Raw genomic sequence first — 19,722 nt, 5'->3', positions numbered from 1 at the left:
GGTTTTATCACTGGGGCTTGGTGCCTGCACTAGGAACCCATTGCTGCTGGCGGCCTTCCCCCCCCTTTTTTCTTTTCCCCACTTTATTGCCTAGGACAGAAAGTGAAAAAGGACTGGAAGATAGAGGGAGGGAGAGATAGACACCTGCAGACCTGCTTCACCACTTGTGAAGTGACACTCCTGCAGGTGGGAGGGAAACAGGGGGACTCAAAGTGGGATCTTGGCATGAGTCTTTGCGCTTATATACTATGTGCGCTTAACCAGATATACCACTACCCAGCCACCCCCGTTTTGTCTCGGTCTAAAAGCAGAGACCACCACGTTACCAGAGCTTCTTCAGCGCAGGGGCTCGAACCTGGCTTGCACATATGGTAAAGCAGTGCACTGGTCCCAGTGACTTGTTTTGCTGGCTCTGTCTGCCTTTCTGTCTGCACCTGCACAATTCCACCACTCTGGAGGGAGTTTTTTTTTTTTTTAATTATGAGAGAGAGAGAGAGAGACGCCACAGCACCACTCCATCATTCTTGAAGCTTTCTCTGGTGCTGGACAAAACCTCAGAGCCTCAGGCGTTAAGTCTTTTGCAGAGCTGAAACCATTAAGCTATCTCTCTCACCCTCCTGCTCCCCCCCCCAAAGTGTGCCCTCCTACCAGGTGAAATATTCCCTGGCCCCTCTCTCTCTCTTTTTTTTTTTCCTTTAACCAGAGCACTACTCAGCTCTGGCTTATGGTGGTGCGGGGGGAGGGGGGGCGGGATTGAACCCCTGGACCTAAGAGCCTGAGGCATCAGTCTCTTTGCATAACCATTATGCTATTTACCCGCGCCCCCCCACCCCTCTTTGTCGGCAAAAGCCGACGGGCGCGGTGAGAACCCCGCGATGACAACAACAACAACAACAACCAAAATTACAGCAAAACATACGAGAAAAAACCCCCCAAATCCAGCGTCTGCGCTTTTATTCCACCTGCCGCCCTAGCAACCCAGGCCGCCACCTGCGAGGCGCTGGGGCCTTTGAGTGACAGCTCGGCGGGCGGAGGGGGTGGGGCCTGCCGCCGCTCGACCGCCGAGAGGCGGAAGGAGCCAATGGGCGCCGGGGGAGCCGCCGAGGGGGCGTGGCCTCCCCGCGGGCCAATCAGGCGCCGCGCCCGCCTTGCCGCTCTATGCCGCTCCGCCCCAGCTCGCCGGTCCCAGAAGGCGCCGGGCTTCCCAAGATGGCGGCCGACGTGTCCGTTACTCCCGGGCCCCCGCTGAGCCCGGAGCCTGAGGCCGAGGTGGAGGCCGAGGTGGAGGCCGACGAGGCCGCCGCCGCCCCCGCCGCCCCCGCCACGCCCGCCGACAGCCGGGCCTCAGACGAGGAGCTGCCCCAGCTCGAGCCCGACGAGATCCAGAGGCGCCTGGAACACACCGAGCGCCAGTTCCGTAACCGCCGCAAGATCCTGATCCGGGGCCTCCCGGGGGACGTGACCAACCAGGTATGGGGGGCGGGGGGGCGGGGAGGGCGGCCTGGCGGGAAGCGGCGTCGTGCGCCTGCGCGGGGAGGGGGGGCGACGCCACGCCGGCGGCGCGCGCGCGCGCGCACTCGTTGGGGGGGGCGCGCGGGGTCCACGCGGGTGCGGGCGGGGGGGGGGGGAGAGGGCGATGGAGGACCGGAAGGAGCCCGTTGCCAGGGGCGACCGCGCGCTTGGACGGGACCGGGCTTGCACGGGAGGAGGGGGGGGCGGGGAATCCGGGCTGGGGGGGAGGGGGGCGGCGGGCATCTGGGACCCTGAATGGGGGTGGGGGGCACGTTGGGGGGGTTGCGAAGGGGATTCGGCTGGGGATCCTGGAGACCCGGAGAATCAGGGTGCCCCCCACCCCACCCCCGGCGGGCTCCCGCCATTCCCGCTCCTCCTCCGCCCCGGTGTGTCCTGGAAAGTGTGTGTGCGTGTGTGTTGCGGGTCTGAAGCCCATTCAGGTCCGGCTTCTGGAAGCCCTGCCTGTCCCGGAGCCTTGTCACCACCACTCCCCCCCTCCCCCATGCACACACGTCCCCCAAATCCCCGGATTAACGAAGGAGAACCGGGCCTTGCGGCCTCAGAGCAAAAAGGGGCGTGTGTGGGGGAGGGAGGGGGGCGGGGTGCCCTGCCCTTGGGGCCCATGCCCGGGCTGGGGTTCCCGGTGTTCTTTGGACCCAAAGTGAGAGGGGGGGGGGGAGGAGGAAGAAAAAGAAAAGGGGGGGAAGGTAGAGAATGAGATTTGCATCCGCCCGGTTTGGGGTGCTTGCTTTCACTCTGCTCCAGGCCACTCGGGGCACGGGGGGGGGGGGCGTGGGGGGGCACCTCTGGAATCACGGACAGATGGGGGCACCCTGGAATCACGGACAGATGGGGGGCACCCCTTGAATCACAGACAGATGGGGGGCACCCCTGGAATCACGGACAGATGGGGGGATAGGGGGCACCTCTGGAATCACGGACAGATGGGGGCATAGGGGGGCACCTCTGGAATCACGGACAGATGGGGGGCACCCTGGAATCACGGACAGATAGGGGGCACCCCTGGAATCACGGACAGATGGGGGGCACCCCTGGAATCACAGACAGATGGGGGGCACCCTGGAATCACGGACAGATGGGGGGCACCCTTGGAATCACAGACAGATGGGGGGCACCCCTGGAATCACGGACAGATGGGGACATGGGGGGCACCTCTGGAATCACGGACAGATGGGGGGCACCCTGGAATCACGGACAGATGGGGGTACCCTGGAATCACGGACAGATGGGGGGCACCCCTTGAATCACAGACAGATGGGGGGCACCCCTGGAATCACGGACAGATGGGGGGATAGGGGGGCACCTCTGGAATCACGGACAGATGGGGGCATGGGGGGCACCTCTGGAATCACGGACAGATGGGGGCATAGGGGGGCACCTCTGGAATCACGGACAGATGGGGGGTACCCCTGGAATCACAGACAGATGGGGGGCACCCCTGGAATCACGGACAGATGGGGGGCACCCTAGAATCACGGACAGATGGGGGGATGGGGGCACCTCTGGAATCACGGACAGATGGGGGGTACCCCTGGAATCACAGACAGATGGGGGGCACCCTGGAATCACGGACAGATGGGGGTTCTAGAGAGCTTGTCCCTTGCATGGTGATGGTGCTATGAGCTGGGCACAGCCCGTTTCTGGGGTGCACAGAGGGTTGGGGGACCCCCCCAGCTCCTAGCCCCTCAGAGCTGGCCCTGCGGGGGTGGGGGTGGCTGGGAAAGGCTTCCCCTCCCAACCCCCTTCCCTTGTTCTGTCGTGGAGGGGGGCCTGGGATTGACTGGGGGGGGCTCTGCGAATACCCCCCACACACACAGGTGGTCGAAAGGGGAGGGGGCTCATTCAGTGGGACACACGGGACACCCGGGTTCAGGGCCTCCCCCCAACTGCGGGGAGGGGGTGCTTCACACACAGGTGTCTCTCTCCTTCCCTCTGTCTCTCGAGTCTGTTGAAAAACACAGGAATCAGAGGGGGGCTGGCTGTCCCCCTTTACAGCCCCCACCCGGGCCGGCCCTCCCCAACTTGTGTCCGTCTCCCCCCTCCAGGAAGTTCACGACCTGCTGAGCGACTATGAACTCAAGTACTGCTTTGTGGACAAGCACAAAGGGACAGGTGGGTGGCGTCCTGAGGGGAGGCCAAGGGGTGACCAGCTGTGAGGCTGCGAGGGGCCCGGCGCCCCTGTGTCTTCAAGCCCCGTAGATTGACGGACACCCCACTTTGCATCTCAGCTTCCTCCCCCCCCAAAAAAAAAAAAAAAAAGCACGGATCCAGGACGAGCCCCTGCCCGCCCCAGTGTTGGCTAAACCGGCTGTGGAGACTTGAACTTACCCAGAACCTTCTGGAACCTGAGGCTCTTGAGGTCCCAGGTTCAATCCCCAGCACCACCAGAAGCCAGAGCTGAGCAGGGCTGGGGGAGGGGGTAAAGAAATCCATTAACGGGGAGTCTGGGTGGTAGCGCAATGGGTTACAGGCACAGAGCAAGAGCTGCAAGGTCTGGCAGAAGGATCCCGGTTCGAGCCCCCGGCTCCCCACCTGCAGGGGAGTCGCTTCCCAGGCAGTGAAGCAGGTCTGCAGGTGTCTGTCTTTCTCTCCCCCTCTCTGTCTTCCCCTCCTCTCTCCATGTCTCTCTGTCCTATCCAACAACAACAACATCAGCAACAACAACAACAATAAAATAAACAAGGACAACAAAAGGGAAAACAAACAAATCATTTGATAGGACAGAGAGAAATTGACAGGAGTGGAAGACGGAGAAAGATAGACACTTGCAGACCTGCTTGACGCTTCTAAAGTAAGCCCCCCCCCCCCCCCGCCGCGCGCAGGTGGGGGGGCCAGGGACTTGAACCGGGTCCTTGGGCTCCCTGCTATATGCACTTATCCCAGTGTGCCGCCACCCAGCCTCCCACAATACTTCTTTGAGGTCAGCTGTCTTGCCAACCCCAGTAACTACATAATTTTACCAGAACCCAACTCAGCTCTGGCTTCTGGTGGTGCTGGAGATTGAACCTGGGACCTTGGAGTTTCAGGCAGGAGAGTCATTTGCACAACTTCTAAGCTGTCCTCCCCAGCCCTTGATTCTTTCACTTCTTAATAAAGGGAAAAGAGAGATACTAACCACAGTGCTTCACCACTCCTGAACCTCCTGCCCTCCCAGTGCAGGAGAGGCCTAGGGGGATTGAACCTGGGCACTTGAGCCCTGTAATACGTGCACACTCAATCAGGTGCACCACCTCCTGGCCCCTTTTTTATTTCTATCATGTTTAGGGGAGAGGAGGAGAAAGCAAATAATGACAGGAGACCAACCAGAGCCCTGTTCAGTTCTGGCTTGGGGATGTGACCTCAGAGCCTCAAGCAGGATTGTCTGTTTGCAGAACCATTATGTTGTCTTTCCTCAGGACACCAGAGAGAGAGAGAGAGAGAAAGAGAGAAATTGAAAAACCTAGGTAGTAACACACCTGGCTGATTGCCTAAGTTACTATGTGCAAGGACCCAGGTTCGAGCCCCGGGTCCCCATTGGGGGGGCGGGCTTCATGAGCATTGAAGTAGGAATGTAGGTGCCTGTTGGTCTCTTATTTATTTACTTTTGATTTTTTTTTTTTTGACAGAAATTGAGAGAGGAGGGGGAGAGACAGACAGACACCTGCAGACCTGCTTCACTGCGCGTGAAGTGACTCCTCCCCTGCAGGTGGGGAGCCAGGGGCTCAAACCGGGGTCCTTACGCCGCCGGTCCTTGCGCTTAGCGCCATGTGCACTTAACCCGCTGTGCTACCGCCCGACTCCCCCTTTTTTTTTTTAGTATTTAATTTGTTTTTGAGAGAGGTGCAGATAGAGAGAAACACAGAAACACCAGGGCACTGCTCAGCTCTGACTTAGGATAGTGCAGGGGGATTGAACCTGGGACTTTGGAGCCTCAGGCACTAGAGTCTCTTTGCATAACCGGTCTGCTCTCTGCCCCCCGTCCATTCTGTCTCTCTCTCTTGATCTCCCCCCTGCTTTGACTTCTGGTTGTGCTTATCCAATAAATACATAGAGATGATGTGAATTAAAAACGAAAACAGGGACAGTAATAGAGATCTGGAAGCCAGTGACCCCGAGCTTAACCTCTCCTCCTTGGATGGGACTTGGGGGTGGGGTCAGGGGCCTGGGGTGGGGGTAGCAGGAGGATGGAAGGGGACAGGCTCCGGCTGGCCCTGACCCTGCCTCTCCTGCTCTTTTTCCTCTTCCTCTCTTCTCTCCCTCCGTTCCTCGACTCCCTCTTTATTCCTTTCTCTCCCACTACCTCCCTTTCTCTGGTAACAACATCGCTCTCACTCTCCTACCCTTTCTCGCTTCCCTCTTCTGCCTTTCCCTCTCCCCTCCTCTCTCCCTCTCCCTCCCCCTTTTCCCTCCTTCTGTCTTCTTCCTCTCCTTCTCTCCCTTTTCCCCCTCTTCTCTCCCTCTCTCCTCTCCCTCTCGTTCACCCCTCTCCCTCCCCCCCCGCTCTCTCCCCCTCTCCGTCTCCCTTTTCCCCTGTCTTCTCCTCTGTTCCTCTTTCTCCCCCTCTTCTCTCCATCTTTCTCCCTCTCCCCCTTTTCCCTTTTGTCTTCTCTCTTACTCTCAACCTTTCTCTTTCCCTTTTCCCCTATCTTCTCACTTCTTTTCCCCTCTTTTCCCAACTCCCTCCCTCTCTCTTTACGTCTGTCTTCTCTCTTCTCTTTACCTCTTTCTTCCTGTGTCTCTCTGTGTGTGTGTGTGTGTGTCCTTTTTTCTGTCTTCTCTCCTCCTCTCTCCCCCCTCTGTCTCTCTCCCCGCAGCCTTCGTCACCCTGCTGAACGGGGAGCAGGCCGAGGCGGCCATCGCCGCCTTCCACCAGAGCCAGCTGCGGGAGCGGGAGCTGTCGGTGCAGCTGCAGCCGACCGACGCGCTGCTGTGCGTGGCCAACCTGCCGCCCAGCCTGAGCCAGCAGCAGTTTGAGGAGCTGGTGCGGCCCTTCGGCTCCCTGGAGCGCTGCTTCCTGGTGTACAGCGGCCGCAGCGGCCACTCCAAGGGCTACGGCTTCGCCGAGTACATGAAGAAGGACTCGGCCGCCCGGGCCAAGTCCGACCTGCTGGGCAAGCCGCTGGGGCAGCGCACGCTCTACGTGCACTGGACCGACGCCACGCAGCTCACGCCCGCACTGCTGCACTCCCGCTGCCTGTGCGTCGACCACCTGCCCCCCGGCTTCAACGACACCGACGCCCTGCGCCAGGCGCTCTCAGCCACGCACACCCCCACCTTCTGCCAGGTTGGTTCTCCCCCTCCTCGTCTTCCTCCAGAGGGCCCTCTGCTTTCCTAGGAAGGGGAGAGAGAGACAGACAGACAGACAGACACACACACACACACACACACACACACACACTCTCTCGACTACGGCCATACCCACCTGAACATTCCCAATCTCGGGAAACTAAGCAGGGTCGGGCCTGGCTAGTACTTGGATAAGAGAGATTCAGGTTCAATCCCCCAGCCCCACCAGAAAGATCCAGGTTCAATCCCCAGTACCACCAGAAGCCAGAGTTTCTTGTTGTGGTTATTTATTATGATGATTATTATTATTACTGTTATTGCTGTCATCGTTGTTGGATAGGACAGAGAGAAATGGAGAGAGATGGGGAAGACAGAGGGGGAGACAAAGACAGACACCTGCAGACCTGCTTCACCGCCCGTGAAGCGACTCCCCTGCAGGCGGGGGAGCCGGGGGCTCGAACTGGGATCCTTATGCCGGTCCTTGCGCTTGGCGCCACCTGCGCTTAACCAGCTGTGCTACTGCCCGACTCCCTAATATATATATATATATATTTTTTTTTTTTTTAAGAATTCAGAACTCTTATTTTTCATCATACTTATTTTCCCTTTTGTTGCCCTTGTTTTTATTGTTGTTGTTGATGTCGTTGTTGGATAGGACAGAGAGAAATGGAGAGAGGAGGGGAAGACAGAGAGGAGGAGAGAAAGATAGACACCTGCAGACCTGCTTCACTGCCTGTGAAACGACTCCCCTGCAGGTGGGAAGCCGGGGGCTCGAACTGAGATCCTTACTCCGGTCGTTGCACTTTGCACCACGTGTGCTTAACTGCTGTGCTACCACCCGACTCCCAATATATTTTTTTAAAAAAAGACGGGAGGGGGGAACAGAGTGTGTCTCTGCCACATGAGACACCGGGGATCGAACCTGGGGATCTCACAGATGAGTTTGTTTGTAAGACAGAGAGAGAGAGAGAGAGAAAGAGAGAGAGAGAGCGCACTGGAAACTGAGGTAGGTAAGCCAATTGGCGGCCAGTGGTCCTTCTACAATGCTCGAGGCCCCCGTCCCCACCTGCGGGGGAAGCTTTATGAGCGATGGGGTCAGAGCTACTCTTCCCCTTTCTGTCTTGCCCCATTCCCTCTTCATTTTTCTTCTTTTTTTAAATCTTTTTTGTCTTTATGGGATAGAGATAGAGAAATCAACAGAGGAGAGGGATATAAAGAGGGAGACAGACACCTGCAGCACTGCTCCACCACTTACAAAATTTTTCCCCCTGATAATGGGGGCCTGAGGCTAGAAACTGGGTCCTTGCGCATCGTGAACACCTGTGCTCAACCAGGTGCGCCACAAGCCGCCCTGCCCACCCCGACTTCTCTATCTCAAGTCAGATATTTAAAAAAAAAAAATTAAGGGTGAGAGAGGAAGAGAGAGATGCCACAGGACGCTTAGAGCTTTCCCCAGTGCTGTGGCGTCTCCCACCAGTTGCCTGGGCTCAACGGTGGCTGTGAGCATAAGACAGGGGAGCGCTCTCTGTGTCCCAGGAGGTCAGCTTAAAGAAAAAAAAATGTCTTAAGCGCAGGTGGCGCAAAGCGCAAAGACCGGCATAAGGATCCCGGTTCGAGCCCCCAGCTCCCCACCTGCAGGGGAGTCGCTTCCCAGGCGGTGAAGCAGGTCTGCAGGTGTCTGTCTTTCTCTCCCCCTCTCTGTCTTCCCCTCCTCTCTCCATTTCTCTCCGTCCTATCCAACAACGAACGACATCAGTAACAACAACAATATTAACTATAACAACAATGAAAACCAACAGGGGCAACAAAAGGGAATATAAATAGAAATAAATATTAAAAAAATCACTTACTAGTAATTAATTTACTGGGGTAGAGACAGAAATCAAGAGAAAGCAGGAGAGACTCATGACGCCCCCACACACACACACACACACGCAGGTGGGGACACCGGGGCTCAAACCTGGGTCCTTGCACACTGTGGCGTGTGCTCGATTGAGTTCCCGCTGCCTGGCTCCAGTTTCTTCTTTTAATTAATTTTAGTGAGAGAGACCCCAGAGTCCTGCTTTATTCTGGCTTATGGTTGTTTCTAGGGATTTGATCTGGTTTCTGGGGATTGAACCTGGGACCTCAGAGCCTCAGGCAGGAGAGTGTTTTATTTATTTATTTATTATTTATTTATTTTTGCAGAACCATCCTGCTAATCTCCACAGCCTAGTAAACCAAACCTGTGTGTGTGTGTGTGTGTGTGTGTGTGTGTGTGTGTGTGTGTGTGTGTGTAAATTAACAGGAGTTGGGGAGGAAAAAACAGTGATGAACTCAGAATCCTGCCTAAGGCTCTGAGGTCCCAGGTTCAGTCCCCAGCACCACCAGAAGCCAGTGTTGAGATGCCTCTGGGGGGGGGGGGAGGGGAATTCAACAAGTAAATAAGATTGCTTATTTAAACATGAAAACCATCAGTACAGTGAATAAATAAATGTGGCCGCACGGTGGTGCCCTTGGTTAAGTGCACACACTACAGTGCACAAGGACCCAGGTTCAAGCCCCCAGTCCCCACTTGCAGGGGAGAAAGCTTCTTAGATGGTGAAGCATGGCTGAAACTGTTAGGGGCGAGGGGTGGGGGGTTACATAGCATAATGATTATGCAAAGAGACTAATGCCTGAGGTTCAAGTCCCAGGTTCAATCCCCTCAACCACCATAAACCAGAGCCGAACAGGGCTCTAGTAAAAGAGGGAGGGAGATATAAAAGTAAATGAAGATAAAGAGATGGAGAGAGATAGATACCTACAGCCCTGCTTCCCCATTGATGACACCTCCCCCTGCTGGTGGGGACCAGGGACTTGAACCTGGATCCTTAACCAGGTGTGCCACCCCTGAATTCTTTTTTTTTTTTTTTAATTAGATAGAAACAGAAATCGAGAGGGGAGAGAAAGACAGACACCTGCAGACCTGCTTCATCGCCTGGGAAGCGACTCCCCTGCAGGTTGGGGAGCCGGGGGCTCGAACCGGGAACCTCACGCCGGTCCTTGCGCTTTGCTCCACGTGCGCTTAACCCAGTGCACTGCTGCCCTACTCCCTATTCTTTTTTTACTTTTTATTATTTTATGTGTTTATGAGAAAGATAAGAGGAGATACATGTGCTGCGCCACCTCCCGGACCACGCCCCTATTTTTTTTTTTTTTTACTTTTCCTTTTGTTGCCCTTGTTGTTTAACATTGTTGTGGTTGTTATTGATGTTGTTGTTATTAATAAGACAGAAATGGAGAGAGGGGGAGAGAAAGACACCTGCAGACTTGCTTCACCACCTGTGAAGTGACTCCCCTGCAGGTGGGGAGCCAGGGGGCTCGAACCGGGATCCTTAAACCGGTCTTTATGCCATGTGTGCTTAACCGGCTGCGCCATCACCTGACTCCCTTTGTGTGTGTGTGTGTGTGTGTTTATTTTCCCCTTTTTTGCCCTTGTTGTCTTTTTGTTGTTGTCGTTATTGTTGTCATTGATGTCGTCATTGTTAGATAGGACAGAGAGAAATGGAGAGAGGAGTGAAAGACAGACAGGGAGAGAGAAAGACAGACACCTGCAGACCTGCTTCACCGCCTGTGAAGCGACTCCACTGCAGGTGGGGAGCCGGAGGCTCGAACCCGGATCCTTATGCCGGTCCTTGTGCTTTGCACCACGTGCGCTTAACCCAGTGAGCCTCCGCCTGATTCCCCCCCCCCTTTTTTTTAAGGAGGGCACAATTGTACGCATGGGCCAATCAGAAACAACGTCCCTCTAACATATGTGATGCAGGGGATCTTGGATTATTTACTGATGCATGAAAATGGGGGGGGGGGCATGGAGAGGAGAGAGAGACACGCCAGACCAGAAAACGCAGAGCCTCCCTAGGCCGCTGCATTTCCGGGAATCGAACCCGTGAACTTTGCCGCTAAGCCGTCCCTTTCCCCGCAGCTGGCGTACGGGCAGGACGGGCAGCTGAAGGGCTTCGCGGTGCTGGAATACGAGACAGCCGAGGAGGCCGAGGAGGCCCAGCAGCAAGCGGACGGGCTGTCTCTGGGGGGCAGCCGGCTGCGGGTCTCCTTCTGCGCCCCGGGACCCCCCGGCCGCAGCATGCTGGCTGCGCTCATCGCTGCCCAGGCCACAGTGAGTCATCTCAGCCTCACTTGGGGGCGTGGGGTAGGGTGGGGGTGTTCCCCCGGGTCCGGGTGGCCTCTCGAACCCCAAACCCGGCTCATCCCCACCCCACAGGCCTTGAACCGTGGCAAAGGCCTCCTCCCCGAGCCCAACCTCCTTCAACTCCTCAGCCACTTGGGGCCCTCGGCCTCCCTCCAGCTCCTGCTAAACCCACTCATCAACCCCCAGGCGGGCACGGGGGGCAAGCAGGGTAAGTGGGATGCTGCAGTTCGGGGATGGGAGTGGGGAGAGGGAACAGAGGGCTCATCGCCATAGCCCTTGTCTCTGTGTCTCTCTTTCTCTCTCGCCCCCCACTCAGGCCTCCTGGGAGCCCCCCCAGCCATGCCACTACTCAACGGGCCGGCACTGTCCACGGCGCTGTTACAACTCGCCCTGCAGGGCCAGAAGGTAAGGTCTCTGCACCCCCCCAACCCCAGAGACAACTGAAACGGAGTCGGGGTTGGATTGGGGGGGACCCCACTCCTCCATGCCTCGCAGAAGCAGAAGGGGTGTATCTTCCTGAAGTGGAAGCATCCCGGCGTCAATCCCCCCGCACCACCATAAACCAGAGCTGAGCAGTGCTCTTGGGGGAGGGGGAGGTTATAATTAAAATATAATAAGGGCTGGTTGATAGCGCAGCGTGTTAAGCACACATGGCACAAGGACAGGCAGAAGGATCCCGGTTCGAGCCCCCGGCTCCCTACCTGCTTCACAGGCGGTGAAGCAGGTCTGCAGGTGTCTGTCTTTCTCTCCCCCTCTCTGTCTTCCCCTCCTCTCTCCGTTTCTCTCTGTCCTATCCAACAACAACCGCTATAACAATAACAACCACAACAAGGGCAACAAAATTGGAAAAAATAGCCTCCAGGAGCAGTGGATTCGTAGTGCTGGCACCGAGCCCCAACGATAACCCTTATTATATAAAATAATAAAGTTTCTAAGACAGATGGACTGTTTTGAGATGGAACTCGGAACCTCCTGGTAAAGACTTGGTGGTTTACAAAAGTACAGCTTATTTTTCACATAAAAGAAAAGGGGGGGCTGGTGGTGGCACACCTGGTTGAGTGCCCATGTTACAACGTGCAAGGACCCAGGTTCGAATCCCCGGTTCCCACCTATAGGGGGAAAGCTTCACAATCGGTGACGCAGGGCTGCAGGTGTCTTATTTCTCTCTCCTCTATCACCCCTTTCCTCTCAGTTTCTGGCTGTCTCTATCCAATAAATAAATAAATAGAGGTAATTAAAAAAAGACATTTCAAAAAATAAGTAAATAAAAGGGAAGGACTAGTTAGGTTCATAAAAAGTCTCCTGCCTGAGGCTCTGAGGTCCCAGGTTCCATCCCCAGCACCACCACCAGCCAGAGCTGAGCAGGGCGTAAGATTTGTTCAGCAGACAAACCATAAAAGTCCCACATGTGTAAAGTTTTGAGTAATCAACAAGAAAAAAAGAAGCCACAGCCTAGGAGATAGCACAGTAGTGCTACAAAAAGACTCAGTCCCCAACACCACCACCAGCCAGAGCTGAGCAGGGCTCTCTCTGATCAGCAAGGAAGGAGGGAGGCTCAAGTCAGCATCTTGGCCAAATGATCTTGTCTTTTTTTTTTTTTTTTTTCTTTTTTCTTACTCCCTTTTGTTGCCCTTGTTTTACTGTTGTTATTATTGTCGCTCTTATTGATGTCGTCGTCATTGGCTAGGACAGAGAAACGGAGAGCGGAGGGGAGGACGGGGAAAGACACCTGCAGATCTGCCTCACCCTCTGTGAAGCGACTCCCCTGCAGGTGGGGAGCCGGGGGCTCGAACCGGGATCCTTATTACGGTCCCTGCATTTTGTCTTTTTTATACCTGACCCCCAAGCGGGGTGCCCCATCCACTGGGTGGGGTGCTGTTTGTGCTTCTGGTGGACAGCATAGAGCTGACTCATCTGTGATCTGTCGTTAGAAACCTGGGATCCTGGGAGACTCGCCCATGGGGCCCCTCCAGCCAGGGGGCCCACCCGCCAATCCCCTCCTCGGGGAGATGCCTGCAGGTAACCTCCTTGCTCTCCAGACATCCTTACTGAATCTTCTCCCCCCCACCCCTTCCCGATCTGGGAACTGAGGTTCAGAGACCGGAAGTCATAGGGTGCAGGCAGTGGGGAGCAGGGACCAGAAGTCATGCGACTAGAAGTCATCGGTGGGGAAAGAACTGAAGCTTAGGGACTGGAAGTCATGGGGTGCAGGATGTCAGGGGAACTGAGGCACAGAGACCAGAAATCATAGGGTGTAGGATATCTGAGGGAAACTGAGGCTCAGGGACCAGAAGTCATGGGGTTCAGGATGTCTGAGGGGAAATTGAAGCCTGGAGGCCTGAAGTCACGGGGTGCAGGGTGTCTTGAGGCCTGGAGACCAGGAGTCATGGGGCAGATAGTCTGAGAAAAACAGACGCAGGGACTGGAACTCATGGAGTTCAGGATGTCTGAGGGGAAACTGAGGCCCGGGGACCAGGAGTTATGGGGTGCAAGGTTCTGAGGGGAAACTGAGGCCCGGGGACCAGGAGTTATGGGGTGCAAGATTCTGAGGGGAAACTGAGGCCCGGGAACCAGGAGTTATGGGGTGCAAGATTCTGAGGGGAAACTGAGGCCCAGGGACCAGGAGTTATGGGGTGCAAGATTTGAGGGGAAACCACAGCCCGGGAACCAGGAGTTATGGGGTGCAAGATTCTGAGGGGAAACTGAGGCCTGGGGACCAGGAGTTATGGGGTGCAAGATTTGAGGGGAAACCACAGCCTGGGGACCAGGAGTTATGGGGTGCAAGATTTGAGGGGAAACCACAGCCCAGGGACCAGGAGTTATGGGGTGCAAGATTCTGAGGGGAAACTGAGGCCCAGGGACCAGGAGTTATGGGGTGCAAGATTCTGAGGGGAAACTGAGGCCCAGGGACCAGGAGTTATGGGGTGCAAGATTTGAGGGGAAACCACAGCCCGGGGACCAGGAGTTATGGGGTGCAAGATTTGAGGGGAAACCACAGCCCAGGGACCAGGAGTTATGGGGTGCAAGGTTCTGAGGGGAAACTGAGGCCTGGGGACCAGAAGTCATGGGGTGCAAGATTCTGAGGGGAAACCACAGCCCGGGGACCAGGAGTTATGGGGTGCAAGATTTGAGGGGAAACCACAGCCCAGGGACCAGGAGTTATGGGGTGCAAGGTTCTGAGGGGAAACTGAGGCCTGGGGACCAGAAGTCATGGGGTGCAAGATTCTGAGGGGAAACCACAGCCCAGGGACCAGGAGTTATGGGGTGCAAGGTTCTGAGGGGAAACAGGCCTGGGGACCAGAAGTCATGGGGTGCAAGATTCTGAGGGGAAACCACAGCCCGGGGACCAGGAGTTATGGGGTGCAAGATTTGAGGGGAAACCACAGCCCAGGGACCAGGAGTTATGGGGTGCAAGGTTCTGAGGGGAAACCGAGGCCTGGGGACCAGGAGTCATGGGGTGCAAGATTCTGAGGGGAAACTGAGGCCCCGGGACCAGGAGTCATGGGGTGCAAGATTTGAGGGGAAACTGAGGCCCGGGGACCAGAAGTCACGGAGTGCAGAGGGCTCCAGTCCCAGTTGTATGAGGCCTGACGCTCCCTGAGTCTCTTCGAGTGGGGGCGGGGGACCTGTGTGGGTACTCCCCAGAGACGAAGGGAAGCAGGAGTCCCCGGTCCCCTGGCCTGCTGACACCCCCTCCTCCACCTCTTCCCTCGTCTGCCCACAGGCCCTGAGCCCCCTCCTCGCCGCGGGAAGCCACCACCCCTACTGCCGATGCGAGGATCTGGGGGTGACCGCGAAGGCATGGGCCTGGGCTCCCAGCTCACCCCACCCCCAGACCCCAGGGGCTTGCGCGGCCCTGGACTCCGAGGCCTACAGAAAGACGGAGGGGTGAGGCGGCCCTGTCATTTCTCTGCTGTGTGCCTCCCATCCACCCCACAGCCCCCAAGACCCCAACACAAGCCACCCTCCTGAACCCTGCCCCTCCTGTCACAGGGCTCGCTGCTGGGGGAGCCCCCCAAAGACTTCCGGATCCCTCTGAATCCGTACCTGAACCTGCATAGCCTGCTCCCTGCCAGCAGCCTGCCGAGCAAGGAGCCCCGGGGCTGGGGGGGCTCGGCGGGCCCTTCGGGGAGAAGCCGCCGGCCCCCTGAAGGCCCCCCGCCCAACCCTGCGGCCCCAGGAGGCGGTGGTAGCAAAGCCTTCCACCTCAAGTCCCGAATGCTCAACCCCCTCGCCAATGCCCGCTTGCCCCCCGAACCTGACAGCTATGGCTACGACTACCCTTCGGTGAGCCCCATGGAGGGTGGGCAGGGCTGTGGGGTCTCTCCTCTCTCAGCACCAGGCACAGCACCCAGGGAGCCCATGGAGGGTGGGCAGGGCTGTGGGGTCTCTCCTCTCTCAGCACCAGGCACAGCACCCAGGGAGCCCATGGAGGGTGGGCAGGGCTGTGGGGTCTCTCCTCTCTCAGCACCAGGCACAGCACCCAGGGAGCCCCATGGAGGGTGGGCAGGGCTGTGGGGTCTCTCCTCTCTCAGCACCAGGCACAGCACCCAGGGAGCCCATGGAGGGTGGACAGGGCTGTGGGGTCTCTCCTCTCTCAGCACCAGGCACAGCGCCCAGGGAGTCCATGGAGGGTGGGCAGGGCTGTGGGGTCTCTCCTCTCTCAGCACCATGGACAGCACCCAGGGAGCCCATGGAGGGTGGGCAGGGCTGTGGGGTCTCTCCTCTCTCAGCACCATGCACAGCACCCAGGGAGCCCCATGGAGGGTGGGCAGGGCTGTGGGGTCTCTCCTCTCTCAGCACCAGGCACAGCACCCAGGGAGCCCATGGAGGGTGGGCAGGGCTGTGGGGTCTCTCCTCTCTCAGCACCCTGCACAGCACCTAGGGAGCCCCATGGAGGGTGGGCAGGGCTGTGGGGTCTCTCCTCTCTCAGCACCCTGCACAGCACCCAGGGAGCCCATGGAGGGTGGGTAGGGCTGTGAGGTTTCTCCTCTCTCAGCACCAGGCACAGCACCCAGGGAGCCCCATGGAGGGTGGGCAGGGCTGTGGGGTCTCTCCTCTCTCAGCACCCTGGACAGCACCCAGGGAGCCCCATGGAGGGTGGGCAGGGCTGTGGGGTCTCTCCTCTCTCAGCACCAGGCGCAGCACCCAGGGAGCCCATGGAGGGTGGGCAGGGCTGTGGGGTCTCTCCTCTCTCAGCACCAGGCACAGCACCCAGGGAGCCCATGGAGGGTGGACAGGGCTGTGGGGTCTCTCCTCTCTCAGCACCAGGCACAGCGCCCAGGGAGTCCATGGAGGGTGGGCAGGGCTGTGGGGTCTCTCCTCTCTCAGCACCATGGACAGCACCCAGGGAGCCCATGGAGGGTGGGCAGGGCTGTGGGGTCTCTCCTCTCTCAGCACCATGCACAGCACCCAGGGAGCCCCATGGAGGGTGGGCAGGGCTGTGGGGTCTCTCCTCTCTCAGCACCAGGCACAGCACCCAGGGAGCCCATGGAGGGTGGGCAGGGCTGTGGGGTCTCTCCTCTCTCAGCACCCTGCACAGCACCTAGGGAGCCCCATGGAGGGTGGGCAGGGCTGTGGGGTCTCTCCTCTCTCAGCACCCTGCACAGCACCCAGGGAGCCCATGGAGGGTGGGTAGGGCTGTGAGGTTTCTCCTCTCTCAGCACCAGGCACAGCACCCAGGGAGCCCCATGGAGGGTGGGCAGGGCTGTGGGGTCTCTCCTCTCTCAGCACCCTGGACAGCACCCAGGGAGCCCCATGGAGGGTGGGCAGGGCTGTGGGGTCTCTCCTCTCTCAGCACCAGGCACAGCACCCAGGGAGCCCCATAGAGGGTGGGCAGGGCTGTGGGGGTCTTAGCACCAGGCACAGCACCCAGGGAGTCCATGGAGGGTGGGCAGGGCTGTGGGGTCTCTCCTCTCTCAGCACCATGCACAGCACCCAGGGAGCCCCATGGAGGGTGGGCAGGGCTGTGGGGTCTCTCCTCTCTCAGCACCAGGCACAGCACCCAGGGAGTCCCGTGGAGGGTGGGCAGGCATCTGTTGTAGCTACAGCTTGAACCTGGGACCTCAGAGCCTCAGGCAGGCAGAAGAGTGAGTGTGGTGTGAACTTCAGTGTTTCACCACCCCGTTACCCGTGCCCCCCACAACTCTCATCTCCCTTCTTCAGGATGGAGGACCTCGGCGGCACTTCCACCCACGGGAGCCTGGCCTCGGACACCACGGCCCCCACGGCCCCCACGGTCCTCACGGTCCCAGCCGGCACAGGGTAAACGCCACCCCCCCTCCCCTTTTCTGCTGTGGGACTGTGGAGTTGGGGAGACTGTCCGGCCACAAGGGGACCCCACTGCAAACAGCTGTTTGTGAACGTGACCTCTGTCCTGGGACTGTACGGGTGGTGGTAGTCCCCAGGGCCTGCCTGGTGGAAGCGGCAGTGCAGCATAACGGGTGCCCCTCTGTCCACAGCTGTCCCCCCCGCCCAGCGGCTTCAGCGAGCGGGGTGGCGGTGGGGGCTCCCTCTTCTACTCGGGCTCCCCCGCCTCTTACTTCACCAGCGGCCTCCAGGCTGGCCTGAAGCAGAGCCATCTGAACAAGGTGAGAGGCCCCCAGGGACACCCCGGGACAGGTACAAGTAGCCTGGGGAAAACTGAGGCCCAGGGACCAGAAGTCATCGGGTGGGAGAGTGGGGGAGACTGAGGCCCAAACACCTCAAGTCGTGGGTGTGGGCGAATAGGAAGAGACTGGGACCCAGAGACTGGAAGTCAGTGGGGTAGAGGGTACAGAGGGGAAACTGAGGCGGAAACAGACCGGAAGTCCGGGGGGAGGGACTGGGACCCAGAGACCAGAAGTCAGCGTTTCAGGGAGGAACTGAGGCCCACTGACCTGAAGTCATGGGGTGCAGGGCTTGGGGTGGGGGGAACGACCGGAGATCACGTGCCCCATCCCCTAGGCTGTGGGCTCTTCCCCGCTGGGCTCTGGAGAAGGACTCCTGGGCCTGGGGCCTGGCCCCGATGGCCACGGCCACCTGCTCAAGGTACCGCCGACGGGCAGAGGGCACCTGCGGGCGGGGGCTGTCCCCCCAGCCCCCCGCCGGCCCCTAACCGCGCGCTCCCCCCTCCACTCTGTCTCCAGACCCCTCTGGGCGGCCAGAAGCGCAGCTTTGCCCACCTGCTGCCCTCTCCCGAGCCCAGCCCGGAAGGCAGCTACATCGGCCAGCACTCCCAGGGCCTGGGGGGTCACTATGCGGACTCCTACCTGAAGCGGAAGAGGATTTTCTAGGCACCCGACATGACCCGCACCAAATCGCTTTTTCTTTTTTGGAGGGGTTCTCTTGGGAGAGGGGGGGGGTCTCTGTTTGGTGGGTTTTTTTTTTTTTTTTTTTTTTGGTTTTTTTTTTTTTCCTTTTCCCTCCTCCCCCTCTCAGTAATGGAAAAACATCTCTGGAAGAAAAAAAAAAATCTCGATAGACCAGCTGGAACCCAAGGGGTGGAGAGCGAGGGAATCCAGGGTGTGGTAGTGGTGGTGGGGGGACATGGGGTCACTGTGATCCACTCGCAGCCTTAAGTGAGAGGGGCTTGCCCGGCTGGTGCTTTCTCTCTCTCCCCCCCCCTCCTCTGCCCTGCCTCCCTTGCTTGAATCCCACCATCTAAGGAGTCCCCACCCCACACACACACACAGCCCATCCCCCCCCCCAAGCCTGTCCAGTGCCTTGGAGCCTGACCTCAGTTCCCCACCAGGATCAAAACTGTGTCTCCCCCCCCCCCCCCCCCCGCACCCTTCCTCTTTTTTTTTTTTTTTTTTTTAACTCGGACAACTGACTTTTATTTCCTTGTGCTCATTTGTATTTAAAAAAAAAAAAATGCCAAGACCTAGCTCCCACGCCCGCCAGGCCCACTGTGCGCATGTGTGTGTTGGGGGGTGGGTGGGGGGAAGGGGCACTCCATTCCATTCCCCTTTAAGTTAGAACCTGCAGGCCTGCTGTGTACCCTCCCATCCCACCCTGTTCCTTTCCGAATTCTACCTGCCTCACCTGGGAGCCACCCCGGCGTTTCTGATGCCTTAAAGCCGGGCCCCAGACATCCCCTGCTCCCCAAGAGCCCTTCTGACACCCCGTGGTCCTCGCCCCCCCCCCCCATTTGTGGAAGCTTGACTCAGGACCAAATAACTGGTTTGGGGAGATTGTCCCCCCTCCCATCTCTGCCCTGTGCTCTCCCCCTTACATGGACCCACCCCTGAGATGGTAGAATGCCCAAATTCTGGTCTTGGCAAACCAGCCCCCCCCCCTCCAATTCCCAACCCATAATCCTTCCTGCCCTGTCTGCTTGTCTAAACCAGAGGCACTGAGCCTCCTGTCCCCTCCCCACCTTGCCCCTAGCCAGCCCAGGTCGTCCAGAGCTAGCCTCCTTCCGGCCCACTGCCAGAAGCCAGGCAGCTCCAAGCAGATCATCTGTTCCTGGCTACCCACCCACCCCCAACTCCATTCTGGTGGGGGTTCTCTTCTTTGTCCCTTGTCCACTCCAGGAGAGGGGTGTCTCTCCTCTCCCACCTTTGCTGAATTAAAGTTTGTAAGTAAACGGTTTTAAAAAAAATAATAAAATCGTGTATTTCTTGGGGCACGCTGGTGGGCTTGGGAGGGCAAGGCTGGGATGAAAGGGGCTCGCCGCACTCAGCTGGTTTGGCGGCGCCCTCCACCTGCAGGAAGCCCCCCTCTCCACACTAGGAGGAGGACTGCGCTTCTAGTCGGCTGATTACGGGGCC

General features: G+C 58.2%; 1 protein-coding gene across 1 annotated transcript; it reads left to right on the top strand.

Annotated features, from left to right (window-relative positions):
- Window positions 1–1,061: 1,061 nt before the first annotated feature.
- RAVER1 (ribonucleoprotein, PTB binding 1) lies at window positions 1,062–19,561 on the top strand. The gene is given in 13 exon segments (XM_060181714.1): window positions 1,062–1,470; window positions 3,579–3,645; window positions 6,327–6,796; window positions 10,745–10,936; window positions 11,042–11,177; window positions 11,286–11,374; window positions 12,901–12,988; window positions 14,694–14,857; window positions 14,930–15,256; window positions 17,135–17,233; window positions 17,431–17,559; window positions 17,915–17,998; window positions 18,097–19,561. Coding segments are annotated over 13 exon segments (2,304 nt in total). The 5' UTR covers window positions 1,062–1,158; the 3' UTR covers window positions 18,244–19,561.
- The last annotated feature ends 161 nt before the right edge of the window (window positions 19,562–19,722 follow it).

Source organism: Erinaceus europaeus, chromosome 23 (assembly GCF_950295315.1).
Source record: "Erinaceus europaeus chromosome 23, mEriEur2.1, whole genome shotgun sequence".
NCBI lineage: Eukaryota > Metazoa > Chordata > Mammalia > Eulipotyphla > Erinaceidae > Erinaceus > Erinaceus europaeus.
The sequence above is the reverse complement of the archived record's forward strand: the minus strand, read 5'-3'. Positions and strand labels throughout refer to the sequence as shown.